Source organism: Hyperolius riggenbachi, chromosome 2 (genome assembly GCF_040937935.1).
Source record: "Hyperolius riggenbachi isolate aHypRig1 chromosome 2, aHypRig1.pri, whole genome shotgun sequence".
NCBI lineage: Eukaryota > Metazoa > Chordata > Amphibia > Anura > Hyperoliidae > Hyperolius > Hyperolius riggenbachi.
The window spans coordinates 16,603,085-16,618,339 of NC_090647.1; the positions used below are offsets into that span (position 1 = coordinate 16,603,085).

At 44.8% G+C, this 15,255-nt stretch overlaps 1 protein-coding gene across 1 annotated transcript in view; it reads right to left on the reverse strand.

The window, feature by feature from the left end:
- Window positions 1-6,399: 6,399 nt before the first annotated feature.
- Window positions 6,400-15,255, reverse strand: part of LOC137542420 (uncharacterized) — a 37,112-nt gene continuing 28,256 nt past the window's right edge. Inside the window, exons 8-9 of the mRNA XM_068264315.1 lie at window positions 11,601-11,697; window positions 6,400-7,784 (exon numbers count right to left, since the gene is read on the reverse strand). Of these exons, the coding sequence (XP_068120416.1) occupies window positions 7,738-7,784; window positions 11,601-11,697 (144 nt within the window). The 3' untranslated portion in view covers window positions 6,400-7,737. The remainder of the gene's footprint in view (window positions 7,785-11,600; window positions 11,698-15,255) is intronic.

The window sequence follows — 15,255 nt, forward strand, 5'->3', positions numbered from 1 at the left end:
GGAGCAGATGTTGCTCTTTTGATGGCTACATGTGGCTCACATACAAATCAGTAGAGGTTGATTCACTAAGCTGCGCCGCTCAAGAAGCGCAGCTTAGTGTGGCAGTGCAAGTAAAATTTTCAAAGTAGGCACGCTACTGCTGTATCATGCACTACTAACTTACTCACGCTCCCCCCAAAACTAACGGCCACTCAAATTGTACTTTTATTTAGTTTGAAACATATTCTATGGCTCTCCCGGAATTACATTTTAAAATATATAACGTTCATGGCTCTCTCAGCCAAAAAGGTTCCTGACCCCTGCCTTAGAGGCTTCCTGTTCCTCACTGTGTATTCTCATTCTACCACCGGGGCCTCCCATTCCAGTCTTTGAGTTTAATGGTGAGGAAGCCTTCGGGTCTCCTGAGAGGGCCTAGGAGTGCTCAGGTCTGCGAGGACTTCCAAAGATGAGGTGCTCCATATGGCGCAGGAGGGACTTGTCTTTGGAAGTACTCAGGCAGGAAGATGCAGTGGGAGATTTGAAAGGGGGGCTCGGCGGTGGAATGAGGGGACGTGGGAAGGATTGGGGAGGCTTTAAGGGATCTGGAAGCTTCCCTGTTGAGTTTACAATTTTTTATTTTTTTTTAAAGGTTACAGATGTCCCTTTAAAGTACATCCAAGGCGAAAAAAAGAGATAAACAATTGTATCTGTTGTCCTACTTCCAAAAACGACTTTTAAAGTTATCCCACTGTTTTATTTTATATTTAAATCAACCTTTTACTGTTTTACTGCATTTTCTCAATGGTATATTAATTGAAGTATGCCAGGGCTAAAATTTATGAACTATTGAACCTTTTTATCTCTTTCCTGCTCTTAGAAGCCATTTACTGCCACAAAAGTGTTTTATGGCTGCAATTCCTTATCAGTGAGGGTTACGCTAGAGTCTGACCTGGTCCCGAGCAGGACAGGAACTGCCACTTATATACCTGATGTTAAACTCTTTCAGGCAGAGAAAGGGAAAAAAAAAGGAACCCAACATAGTTAATTGATGGGAGAAGTAACCATGCACAGGAGGCTGACTAGATCACTGAGGGAGTGCAGAAAGCCAATAGTTAGCTGTGAATCCAGTATGCAGAGAAAAGGGGCCTTGCACATCCCTTACTAAAACTTCACTTATATTGTAACAAATTTAAAAGGCATACATTACATGTCCCACACAGAACAGAGAGAGGTACAGGCTAGTGGGGAGGTCGACAGCCGTTTCGTGCGGTTACATGCTGTGGCGCATCATCGGTACATGTAATGTATGCCTTTTTAAATTTGTTACAATAAAAGTGAAGTTTTATTAAGGGATGTGCAAGGCCCCTTTTTTCTGCATACTGAAAGGAACACAGCCTAGTTATGTGTGTGCCAGGCACTGTACATACACATGTCTATCTCATTGTGTCACCTCGGGAGTCCTTTAAACCTCATGCTTTCACCTTGGGGTCAGCAGCTGGACTGTTTATAGTGAGGATAGCAGTGTAGTGATGAGTATGCAGAGTGGACTCCTGTTTCCCTGTATGCCGACTTGCACATGTCTGACTTCACTCTATCTGCTCATTGCCACCAGCAGGCCTGGATTTACATGACAGCAGGCTATAGGCACAGATGTCCTGGCACCTTAGACTCCGCCCTCCATGAACCTACAAACCCCACCGAACTGCACGTGTGCTGGCTTTTCCAGCTGTCACTCCTCCCTTGTCTGTCATAGGTAGCTACAGATGCTCCTTAGTATTAGGTACCTGTTATAAATCCCCTTTAGATCCGGCACCAGCAACTTCTTACAGTTGCGTCTCACGGACTGTGAGATAACTTGACTCTCAACACAGCAAGCAGGAGATAGACTTTTCTCAGGCTTCTTCAGTATTTAAGGAGTTTATTCACTACACAAATATACAGATAGTTCATCCTAGCAAAGCAGATCCTCATGTTTAAGCGTTATAGCTCTTGACTACCTTCCTCCTGAATGTTAGTCAGTTACCTTCTTTCTAGACTACGTTACTCTAGACTACCTATGTACAGCATACATTAGATCAGATTACATATAGAATGGAAATACTTAGAGGTCCCAGTCAGCATCTAGGTAGCATGAAGTAGGAAGCAGAGCAGGAATCAGAGTGAGCTCTTTCAGCTCGTCCGCCTCTTTAATACCGACTAGGAAAGCGTTAAATGTGACCTCATCTTCGCCATCCCCCAAACCAGACTATTGGCTTAGCCCCCTCGTGGTGTCATAATACCCACCTACTCGATTAATATTTAATGATGCTTTTGCCTTACTTACAAGAATTTGGTATTTAGAAAACATGGCCTATGTTTACTGTACTTGTGGTGTACATGTTGAGGTCAGTGTAGGCCTGTGGCCTTCTTTCAGGAACAGCTTCTTGGTATGTTCTAGTTCTGCTGACAGAACTGTAGATTTTCTCTCTAAAGAGAAAATCCCCTTAAAGGGCAGGTCTGCACCTCAAGCCTTTTTGACTAACTCAGTCCAAATAACTAAGGCCTACTTAAATTATAACAGTACCCTCCTTATTAAGTAGCTAGAGGTGCCCCCAAGTATTAGGTAGCTAGAGGAATCTCAGTATGAAGTAGCTAGAGGTGCTTCTGAGTGAAGGGAGATCTGGTCAGTGGAATGCAGAGAGCAGGGTGAGTAATCTCCCATTTACACTCTCATCAGGACTCTGCATAGAGAAGGGAGGAGGAAGGCAATTGGGGAGGGGAGTGAGCAGCCTGTAGGCACGTGCCTTATGGTAAATCTGGCCACCAGCCACAGACCTGACCCACTGCAGCTGTATCTAGCAGAGTGTACACCAAACCTCACGGGGAGGTCCTGGATCACTCTCAAGGGGGCGCTATAAGCCAAGTCCTTTTCTGTTATATTTGCAGAATACACTTGGAAAGTAACAAACTGGGAGAATGGCAATAGATCAGTGCAGGCTATAAGGTTTACTTTTTTATTAAAGATAAAATCCACAAAGCAGAAGCCCTGCTCAAACCTCTGCACCAAGTAACACTGTAAATGTGTATGCTGATCTCATTAGCACATATACAAGCAAATATCCCACACATTCATGCAGCCTTCCAAATCTGTCCACCTTGGGCTTTCTTAGCAGTAGGGAGGGGGCATATACTGTACGATGTCATAATGGCTCTAGACACTTATCTTGCTGTCCTCTTGAGACAGTTGTCTTGTGGTTTTTTCCCCTCTAATGTGCCCGGGCATGAGAGATCACCACGTTACCATGTTTGTTCAGGCGTGCAATCACAATGGGTGCATAAAGTCAGCCCTCTGCATTATCTGCACAGCCAATCTCCGGCTAGCTTTATTACATGTAGGGATGGTCAGTTACGTCCTAGTAATTGCGAGTTGATGTTCATTATATGCAAATAAATGCAGTTTAGAAATGGACTTCTACTACACAAGGCTTCTCCCAATGTGCATAGTGTGTGGTGGAGTACATTATAGTGCAGACGTCTGCAGCTGCAATACATCAGTAATTTTATCGATATGCTACTAGCAGCAATCCCGTCTTTTTTTTTTTTTCTAGGCACCTTTATTCCATGAATTTGGCCGGGCCACAGATACGGTTTTCCTGAAAATAAGCCCTAGCTGTGTACCGGTAGGATGCTGTGTTAGTGTATGGGAGGTGTAAAGTCCCTTATTGCATCTCCCTTCTGGCTGCGCCCTCCTATGTTCCCTATAAACGGCTCCAGTATCCTAACATGGTCGGTACCCTTAGACCTGGTCGCCACAGGTGCGCTGTATGCTGGGATGATTCTGACTGCGCTCCCTTGTCATCGCGGTCAGTGTGCACGCCTGGCACAGTCACGGAGCCAACCCAGCATAAAGCACACGTGCGTCAACCATCTTACTATACGGAGCAATTTACAGGTGAACGGAGAGGATGCAGTCACAAGGGAGGTGCGGTAAGAGACCTCCCCATACACTAACATAGCGTATAATCTTCTATAACCCTTAAAATAGGATATCCCTGAAAATAAGCCCCAGCACATCTTTTGGAGGAAATGGTCTTATTTTCAGGGAAACCTGATAGTATATCTGTAATATGTCCTGACCCTGTGGCTGCTCTCCCCACCAAAAAAAGGCAAGGGGAATTTTCTTTTTACATTATAACTTAATAGGACGCTGAGGGCTCAAATCCACAAGCAGCCTTATATAAGTGCTAATGCAAGATTTTTATAAAGTCACATCGCTCAGGTGGGATTACACCCATAGCATTACATTAACAAGAGCTTTCCACATCGCAGTGCTCAGAAATGTACTGCTAGTGGGATCCAGGCCTAAGGGCTTGTTCACACCTAGGGCAGTTTTTTTATTTTTTTTAAGTGCCAGCGATTTTCAAAATAGTCCTCAGACTTTGTTCACATCTAAAATCGAAATAGCTGACGCCAGCCGTTTTCAGTTTTTAGTGCTTGCTGGCACTTACCTGCACGCAGCGGTTTTATATAAAGCGCGTTTCTAAGCAATTCTGTTTTTTCACTTCATGATGTCAGTCAGGAAGTAACTCTTTCACCTGGAAATTAATAAATAGTGTATTTATTCATAAAAGCACTGGGGAAATTGATATGCAAAGTGTTTTTTTTTCAAGCGCTTTGCGATTTCCTTATACTTTCCATTGAGGCAAATCACCCCCAAAATGGCCCATGCAGCGCTTTGCTGAGCGGATCGGAATCGAAACGCTCAGATATGAACTCTCTCATGGGGAATCATTGCACAAGCACTTTTAGGGTGAATTTGAAAATCGCAGGCACTCGCCCTATGTGTGAACAAGGCCTGAAAGAGTGTTAAAAAAAAAACACCTTTCTCCTTATGCAGAATCCACCACTGCAGGTGCGATAAGACACAAAACATTTATATCGCGCTTTTCTCCTGGCGGACTGAGCGCTCCAGAGCTGCAGCCACTAGGATGCGCTCTATAGGCAGTAGCAGTGTTATGGAGTCTTGCCCAAGCTCTCCTACTGAATAGGTGCTGGCATACTTAACAGGAAGAGCCAAGAATCGAACCCTGGTCTCCTGTGTCAGAGACAGAGCCCTTAACCAGTACACTCCCTGGCATTGCTGGATATAAGGCATAATGGCCATACCTGGGGTGACTGGGAAGGGTGTGCATGAGGGAAGGCGCTGAGTATTTTGGGTGCAGGGTGAAGACTCTGCAGCTGAATATCAGGACCTTCAACTTAGCTATTCTCACTTGGTCAGAGGTGTAGGATAGTGTTCACCGGCCCCCTTTTCATATGGAGCATGGGCTGTGCCCAAATTAACCAGCTTGCTATCAAAATGGAAGAAGTGTTCAGTTAGAGCTAAAAGCCAATCTCCTTCATAGTTCTGATTAGTCTTGTATGTCCTCCGCTGGAGAGCTTCCATTCACTTCCTGTGACATCACAGGAAGGGACAAGCTCCAACTACAGCAATGTCTACTTCCTGTACTCACTGGTTTCAGCTGGAGAGCTTCTATTCACTTCCTGTGACATCACAGGAAGGGGACAAGCTCCAACAACTACGGTGATGTCTACTTCCTGCCCTCACTGGTTTCAGCTGGTGAGCTTCCATTCACTTCCTGTGACATTATATGAAGGAACAAGCTCCAACTACAGCGATGTCTACTTCCTGTCTTCGCTGGTTTCAGCTGGTAGGTGGGTCAGTTAGGTGTGACTGCACACCACCAAAAGCAAGAAAAAAACTATATCTCCCAACATGCCTGCATAGCAGCAGAAATCAGGAATCTGTGAAATGGTGGGACTTGTCCTAAGAAGAAAGTACAAGGGTCATCTGGAAAGTAACAGCAGTTTATTTATTTTGCACTCTTTATTTCTCCACATAATGTTTTTACAAGGTTTTCAATCTGTTGTAGTAGAATCACACTTCTCACCTATGGGTAGGAGGAATTGAAGTGGGAAGGGGCTTCATGTTAATGCCACTGAACAAACAGTTACCATAATTCTGCAGGACCCTCGGGTCTGTACAGTCTTAAAGGGAATATCTGCGGTACAGCCTAAAAAAAAAAAAACACTAATCCACTTACCTGGGGCTTCCTCCAGCCCGTGGCAGCCAGGACGTGCCCTCGGCGCCGCTCCGGAAGCTCCCAGTCTCCGGTGGCGCACCCGACCTGGCCAGGTCGGGTTCTTCTGCACTCCAACGTGCGTCTCACTGGTGTGCGCTGACGTCATCGGACGTCCTCCGGGCTGTACTGCGCAGGCACAGTACAGCCCGGAGGACGTCCGATGACGTCAGCGCGCACCAGTGAGACGCACGTTTGCAGCGCAGAAGAGCCCGACCTGGCAGCCGGCCTGGTCAGGTCCGGTGCGCCACTGGAGAAGACTGGGAGCCTCCGGAGCGGCATCGAGGGCACAACCAGCCTGCCACGGGCTGGAGGAAGCCCCAGGTAAGTGGATTTTTTTTTTTTTGGTTGCGTGAACCTTCCCTTTAAGCCTGATGAGGAGCAAAGCTGCACAATGGGGGTACTTAACATGAAAGTCATTACGAAAGGTAATACTTCTAATCTGCATTGATCAACATGGCTGCCTTCTTCAGTCTGGTATGTTGCTGGGCTTTAAATGGTATAGTAAGTTGAAAAAATGTCCCCAGTTTAACCTCTGTAGTGCTTCTCCTTGCCCCCTGCCACTGTGCCGTCTTTCCGCGCTGCTCCCCTCAGCCGTTGTACACCTTTGGAAAGCTGCCATCTCCGCCAGTCGCTGGCCACGAGTAGCAATTCCTTGGAGCATTCAGCACATGTGCAGTAGCAAGTTCTACGACCTGCACAAAAGCACCACTGAGGAGGCAACACATGCAGCTTTCAGAGAAGGGCAGCTGATGCTTAGATCAGAGCAAAATGACAGAAAGGGACCAAAACAACAACAGGGGGCTAGAAGAAGCCCCAGGGAGGTTCAACTTGGGGCATTTTGTCTCTTAACATTTCCTTTAAAGGGACTCCGAGGAATAATTAAAAACAAAATCAGAACTTACCTGGGGCTTTATCCAGCCCCACCGTAGGTCGGGAGGTCTCCCGGCGTCCTCCTGGCTCCACTTTCTGAATGGCCACACTTGCCGTCATCACAGCGGCAGCTAGCGTGACAGTACTGTGCATGCGCGTTTTTCTGACTCTAAACCGAGCATGCGCAGTACTGTGATGACGAGCGTGGCCGATCAGGAAGTGTCAGCCCGACACTCTTTCTGCAGAGGGATCGGGAGAGGAGCCAGGAGGGCGCCGGGGGACCTCCTGACCTACGGTGGGCTGGTGAAAGCCCCTGGTAAGTTCCAATTTTGTTTTTGTTTTTTTACTCCTCAAGGTCCCTTTAAATCTGCAACAGTTACCATATAACTTTATATTACATATGAAAAAATATCAAACCAAACTTGCAGGAAACCATAGCAACAGTATACAGTAAGTGGTCAAGACTTCCCAGAATGCTCATGTCTTTGTTTCTCTGGGTCAAGGCTCAGAAGGCAACATTTTTGGGTAAGTTTCCACTAACACTCTGGCTTACAAACTACTGAAATTAGACAAAGCATTGGACTCCGTATTACTTCACACGCTGTGTGTCGGCTCTGAAGTCCACTCTCCAGACCTGTGATCCTCTCAGGCACTCTCCATCACTGTCCAATCACATAGCAGCCCTTGTTCATGGGGGCGGAGTCTGTCTCATGCAATGTCCATCATAGCGGCCTTCATTCTCTATGGAGGCGGGGTCTGGCCCACGTCACAGGGGGGAGTGCAGCTTTTCCACAAACTTTGTGTAGAACTTTTCTGGAGGAAAAAAATATGTAAATCAGAGAGAGGGACATCCCATGTTTTAGCAGAAAAACGGCAGAACTTCCAGAAAGACAATGGTCACAGACAGGAAGTAGGGCAGCACAGCATAGTAGTAACAATGCTTGCAGCACAGACTCGAAAAGTATACTCACCTATGCGGGATTCTCCATTCCTGGCACAATCGTGCGGCAGCATCCCCATTATTATTTATTGTATTTATAAAGCGCCAACATATTACGCAGCGCTGGACATTAGTTTATGTTACAGACAATATTTAGGGGTGACATACAGCAATATGACAATACAGGAATACAAGAAAGACCAGATCACACAGCACAGTATGAGTACAAGGTAATGCTTAGTCACTGGATGGGAGCATGGAGATCACACAGCACAGTATGAGTACAAGGTAATGCTCAGTCACTGGAGGGGAGCATGGAGATCACACAGCACAGTATGAGTACAAGGTAATGCTTAGTCACTGGATGGGGCATGGAGATCACACACCACAGTATGAGTATAAGGTAATGCTTAGTCACTGGATGGGAGCATGGAGATCACACACCACAGTATGAGTATAAGGTAATGCTTAGTCACTGGATGGAGCATGGAGATCACACAGCACAGTATGAGTACCAGGTAATGCTTAGTCACTGGATGGGAGCATGGAGATCACACAGCACAGTATGAGTACAAGGTAATGCTTAGTCACTGGATGGGAGCATGGAGATCACACAGCACAGTATGAGTACAAGGTAATGCTTAGTCAGTGGATGGAGCATGGAGATCACACAGCACAGTATGAGTACCAGGTAATGCTTAGTCACTGGATGGAGCATGGAGATCACACAGCACAGTATGAGTACAAGGTAATGCTTAGTCACTGGAGGGGAGCATGGAGATCACACAGCACAGTATGAGTACAAGGTAATGCTTAGTCACTGGAGGGGAGCATGGAGATCACACAGCACAGTATGAGTACCAGGTAATGCTTAGTCACTGGAGGGGAGTATGGAGATCACACAGCACAGTATGAGTACAAGGTAATGCTTAGTCACTGGAGGGGAGCATGGAGATCACACAGCACGGTATGAGTACAAGGTAATGCTTAGTCACTGGAGGGAGCATGGAGATCACACAGCACAGTATGAGTACAAGGTAATGCTTAGTCACTGGATGGAGCATGGAGATCACACAGCACAGTATGAGTACAAGGTAATGCTTAGTCACTGGAGGGGGGCATGGAGATCACACAGCACAGTATGAGTACAAGGTAATGCTTAGTCACTGCAGGGAGCATGGAGATCACACAGCACAGTATGAGTACAAGGTAATGCTTAGTCACTGGAGGGAGCATGGAGATCACACAGCACAGTATGAGTACAAGGTAATGCTTAGTCAGTCACTGGATGGAGCATGGAGATTAGGCAAGTTAGGTTCACTCAGATGCATAACATGGGTTCACAGTAATGGAGGTGCATGATCAGGTAGGACACAAAAGGAAGAGGACCCTGCCCAAAGGCTAAGAGCTGGTCCACACTAGGTCCGGAAACGTATCCGTGGCTGCGTTTTTCAAACCTGATGAAAAACGGAGTCCCGGATACTAATGTTTAAAATAGCAGCCAGCCTCACCCAAGTAAAAAACTGATCCGTCTGCATTTGCGGGGATCCGTTTTCAAAACCTGATCAGAAGGTCCGGACCTGCTGCATTTTCACACAACGGATCAGGACCACGGATACACGCAGGGGTAGTGAAAGTAATGAGAAAACGCATCTCCAGCTCCACAGGCAAAAAACGGATGTTAAAACGGATAGCCTGAGCTTTATGATTGGCCCAAAAAAAATCCTCCCACTCCTTCCTAATGATGGAGACGTTTTCTGTCAGGGAAAAACCTGAACGGAAACTGATGCAAAACTGATGCACTTTCATCAGTTTGCAGTACGGTGGGTACTTCCCCTGATCCGGACTGCAGTGTCCGTCCTGCAACTGGGTCTAGTGTGGACCCACTCTTACAATCCAGAGGGAGAGGTAGGGACACGAGAGATAGGGGACCAGAGTTCAGCTGTGGGTTTAGAGCACTTGTGAGGGGTGGTAGGCCAGAGTGAAAAGGTGAGTTTTGAGGGCCTTTTTGAAGGTGTTGAAGGTGAGGGCTGTCCTAATGGGTGGAGGTAGGGAGTTCCATAGTGTTGGAGCGGCTCTTGAGAAGTCTTGGAGGCGTGCATGGGACTGGGTGATGCGGAGGGGGGGGGGGGGTTAGGCGAAGTTTATTGGAAGCGCAGAGTGAGCAGCTAGGTGTGTATCTCTGAGTAAGATCAGAAATGTAGGTTGGACAGGTTTTGTGGATGGATTTGTCAAAGATATTTAATCTTTATTATCAGGTTGTCATTAGGTAAACTTAAATAGTGTAAGAACTATAATTAGAGAAACATATATGCATATCTTATGGTATATGACTAATGTAACTGTTTGCATTATTATATCATGTGCAGTGTGTGTTTAATAATCCTATTACATCTGGTGTGCTGTGAATTATAATAACCGTATGAACTGCTTATGAACTATAGATACCCTTTCACCTAGTAAGCTAAACTCTTGGTGAACTCTGTAGAAAGAACTTTCACCTAGTAAAAGTATGAACTCTGAACGACCTATCAACTGTGTATAAACCCTGTATGCCGTAAATTTCAAGTTGGCTCCATCCAAGGCCAACTCCCCCTCACATGGATGGGACATGTCTAGACATGTCTGGCCTTTTGGTGACCCTGAAGGAACAAATAGAATAAATATGGCCTTGAAAAGCTCAGTTGGGTTCATTAGAGGCACTGTATATCGTATGGCTTAGAATGGGACTAATCTCAGGGTCGTGGGTTCAGACACCCAGGAATGAGAGTTTGGTAAAGTATCTTTTTAATTCATGTACTTCAGATGACCAAAGCTGTTAGATATTTATTATGTTACTTCAATATTTCTGATAACATTGTTCTATGTAATTTTGTATATTGCTTGTATATAACAAGAATACATTTTTATACAAAAGGATCTACGTCTAAGACTCTATTATTTCAATGGAGATATCTGTGATACTACAAATACATATTGTTGGTATGACAGTGGCTATACAGCCCATCTGACCCACTCCAGGAGAACTGACGCTTAATTGAGTTTAGTATTCTCCATAGTTGGTTCATCTATTTTATATAATAGTCCAACAGATTTGTAGGTCAGACACAGTATCTTGAATCTGATTCTGGACTGGATAGGAAGCCAGTGGAGAGATTCACGGAGGGGATCCGCCGTGGTGGAGCGATGGGAGCAGTGGATAATTCTGTTGCTCCACCCCTGACACCTAACAGGGCAGTCTACCTAAACAAATGAAAGCCTCCCCTCTCGCCATTTCTGTAGGTACAAGTCTCGAAGTACAAGAGGGGTGGGTAATATGTGCACCACTATGTGATTGCTGGATGGTGTAATGGTTAAGGGCTCTGCCTCTGACGCAGGAGACCAGGGTTCGAATCTCGGCTCTGCCTGTTCAGTAAGCCAGCACCTATTCAGTAGGAGACCTTGGGCAAGACTCCCTAACACTGCTACTGCCTATAGAGCGTGCCCTAGTGGCTGCAGCTCTGGCGCTTTGAGTCCGCCAGGAGAAAAGCGCGATGTAAATGTTATTTGTCTTGTCTTGTCTTGATTGTGTCAGGAAAGGAGAATCTGGCGTAGGTGAGGATACGATTATCCAGTCCCAGCATGAACCCCACTCCCCTCAGGATGAACCCCACTCCCCTCAGGATGAACCCCACTCCCCTCAGCGGTACCTGTGTCTGGCTGTATGTGGCCCCTCCGCAGCAGGAAGTCCAGGATCACCAGGGTGCAGTTTGGCTTGAACTCTTCTGTGGCAATGGCGTCTTTCACCTGTGCAGTGACAGTGACACACATTACATATCAGGAAACACAAGTCACACACATCCAATCACATTCCCTGCAGAGAGCGCTGGACACAGACGGGGGGGGGGGGGGGGGGGGGATGACTTATCAAAGCTACATAGAGCCACTAGTGATAAATAATCATTACTGATCAATATCTGTACTCTGTGTAGTACTGGCTGGGCAAGAGAAATCTAAAGTGCCACATCACTGCAAGAGAGGCCTACAGCATGACTATGGTAGGATTAGATTGTGAGCTCCTCTGAGGACAGTCAGTGACATGACTATGTACTCTGTAAAGTGCTGCAGGAGATGTCAGGGCTATATAAATACATAATAATAATATGGTAGGACATTAGACTATGACTATGGTAGGATTAGAGTGTGAGCTCCTCTGAGGGCAGTCAGTGACACTACTATGTACTCTGTAATGTGCTGCAGGAGATGTCAGTGCTATATAAATACATAATAATAATATGGTAGGACATTAGACTATGACTATGGTAGGATTAGAGTGTGAGCTCCTCTGAGGACAGTCAGTGACATGACTATGTACTCTGTAATGTGCTGCAGGAGATGTCAGTGCTATATAAATACATAATAATAATATGGTAGGACATTAGACTATGACTATGGTAGGATTAGAGTGTGAGCTCCTCTGAGGACAGTCAGTGACATGACTATGTACTCTGTAATGTGCTGCAGAAGATGTCAGTGCTATATAAATACATAATAATAATATGGTAGGACATTAGGCTATGACTATGGTAGGATTAGAGTGTGAGCTCCTCTGAGGACAGTCAGTGACATGACTATGTACTCTGTAATGTGCTGCAGAAGAGGTCAGTGCTATATAAATACATAATAATAATATGGGAGGACATTAGACTATGACTATGGTAGGATTAGATTGTGAGCTCCTCTGAGGACAGTCAGTGACATGACTATGTACTCTGTAATGTGCTGCAGAAGAGGTCAGTGCTATATAAATACATAATAATAATATGGTAGGACATTACACTATGACTATGGTAGGATTAGAGTGTGAGCTCCTCTGAGGACAGTCAGTGACATGACTATGTACTCTGTAATGTGCTGCAGTAAGATGTCAGTGCTATATAAATACATAATAATAATATGGTAGGACATTAGACTATGACTATGGTAGGATTAGAGTGTGAGCTCCTTTGAGGACAGTCAGTGACATGACTATGTACTCTGTAATGTGCTGCAGAAGATGTCAGTGCTATATAAATACATAATAATAATATGGTAGGACATTAGACTATGACTATGGTAGGATTAGAGTGTGAGCTCCTCTGAGGACAGTCAGTGACATGACTATGTACTCTGTAATGTGCTGCAGAAGATGTCACTGCTATATAAATACATAATAATAATATGGTAGGCCATTAGACTATGACTATGGTAGGATTAGAGTGTGAGCTCCTCTGAGGACAGTCAGTGACATCACTATGTACTCTGTAATGTGCTGCAGGAGATGTCAGTGCTATATACATACATAATAATAATATGGTAGGCCATTAGACTATGACTATGGTAGGGATTAGATTGTGAGCTCCTATGAGGACAATCAGTGACATTACTATGTACTCTGTAATGTGCTGCAGAAGATGTCAGCGCTTTATAAATACATAATAATAATATGGTAGGACATTAGACTATGGCAGGATTAGATTGTGAGCTCCTCTGAGGACAGTCAGCGACATGGCTATGTACTCTGTAATGTGCTGCAGAAGATGTCAGTGCTATATAAATACATAATAATAATATGGTAGGACATTAGACTATGACTATGGTAGGATTAGAGTGTGAGCTCCTCTGAGGACAGTCAGTGACATGACTATGTACTCTGTAATGTGCTGCAGAAGATGTCAGTGCTTTATAAATACATAATAATAATATGGTAGGACATTAGACTATGGCAGGATTAGATTGTGAGCTCCTCTGAGGACAGTCAGCGACATGGCTATGTACTCTGTAATGTGCTGCAGAAGATGTCAGTGCTATATAAATACATAATAATAATATGGTAGGACATTAGACTATGACTATGGTAGGATTAGATTGTGAGCTCCCATGAGGACAGTCAGTGACATGACTATGTACTCTGTAATGTGCTGCAGAAGATGTCACTGCTATATAAATACATAATAATAATATGGTAGGACATTAGACTATGACTATGGTAGGATTAGAGTGTGAGCTCCTCTGAGGACAGTCAGTGACATGACTATGTACTCTGTAATGTGCTGCAGAAGATGTCAGTGCTTTATAAATACATAATAATAATATGGTAGGACATTAGACTATGGCAGGATTAGATTGTGAGCTCCTCTGAGGACAGTCAGCGACATGGCTATGTACTCTGTAATGTGCTGCAGAAGATGTCAGTGCTATATAAATACATAATAATAATATGGTAGGACATTAGACTATGACTATGGTAGGATTAGATTGTGAGCTCCTCTAAAGACAGTCAGCAACATGGCTATGTACTCTGTAAAGTGCTGCAGAAGATTTCAGAGATGTATAAACACATAATAATAATATGGTAGGACATTATACAGTGGGTTGCAAAAGTATTCGGCCCCCTTGAAGTTTTCCACATTTTGTCACATTACTGCCACAAACATGAATCCATTTTATTGGAATGCCACATGAAAGACCAATACAAAGTGGTGTACACGTGAGAAGTGGATCGAAAATCATACATCATTCCAAACATTTTTTACAAATAAATAACTGCAAAGTGGGGTGTGCGTAATTATTCAGCCCCCTGAGTCAATACTTTGTAGAACCACCTTTTGCTGCAATGACAGCTGCCAGTCTTTTAGGGTATGTCTCTACCAGCTTTGCACATCTAGAGACTGAAATCCTTGCCCATTCTTCTTTGCAAAACAGCTCCAGCTCAGTCAGATTAGATGGACAGCGTTTGTGAACAGCAGTTTTCAGATCTTGCCACAGATTCTCGATTGGATTTAGATCTGGACTTTGACTGGGCCATTCTAACACATAGATATGTTTTGTTTTAAACCATAGATATGTTTTGTTTTAAACCATTCCATTGTTGCCCTGGCTTTATGTTTAGGGTCATTGTCCTGCTGGAAGGTGAACCTCCGCCCCAGTCTCAAGTCTTTTGCAGTCTCCAAGAGGTTTTCTTCCATGTTTGCCCTGTATTTGGCTCCATCCATCTTCCCATCAACTCTGACCAGCTTCCCTGTCCCTGCTGAAGAGATGCACCCCCCGAGCATGATGCTGCCACCACCATATTTGACAGTGGGGATGGTGTGTTCAGAGTGATGTGCAGTGTTAGTTTTCTGCCACACATAGCGTTTTGCATTTTGGCCAAAAAGTATCCATTTTGGTCTCATCTAACCAGAGCACCTTCTTCCACATGGTTGCTGTGTCCCCCACATGGCTTGTGGCAAACTGCAAACGGGACTTCTTATGCTTTCTGTTAACAATGCCTTTCTTCTTGCCACTCTTCCATAAAGGACAACTTTGTACAGTGCATGATTAATA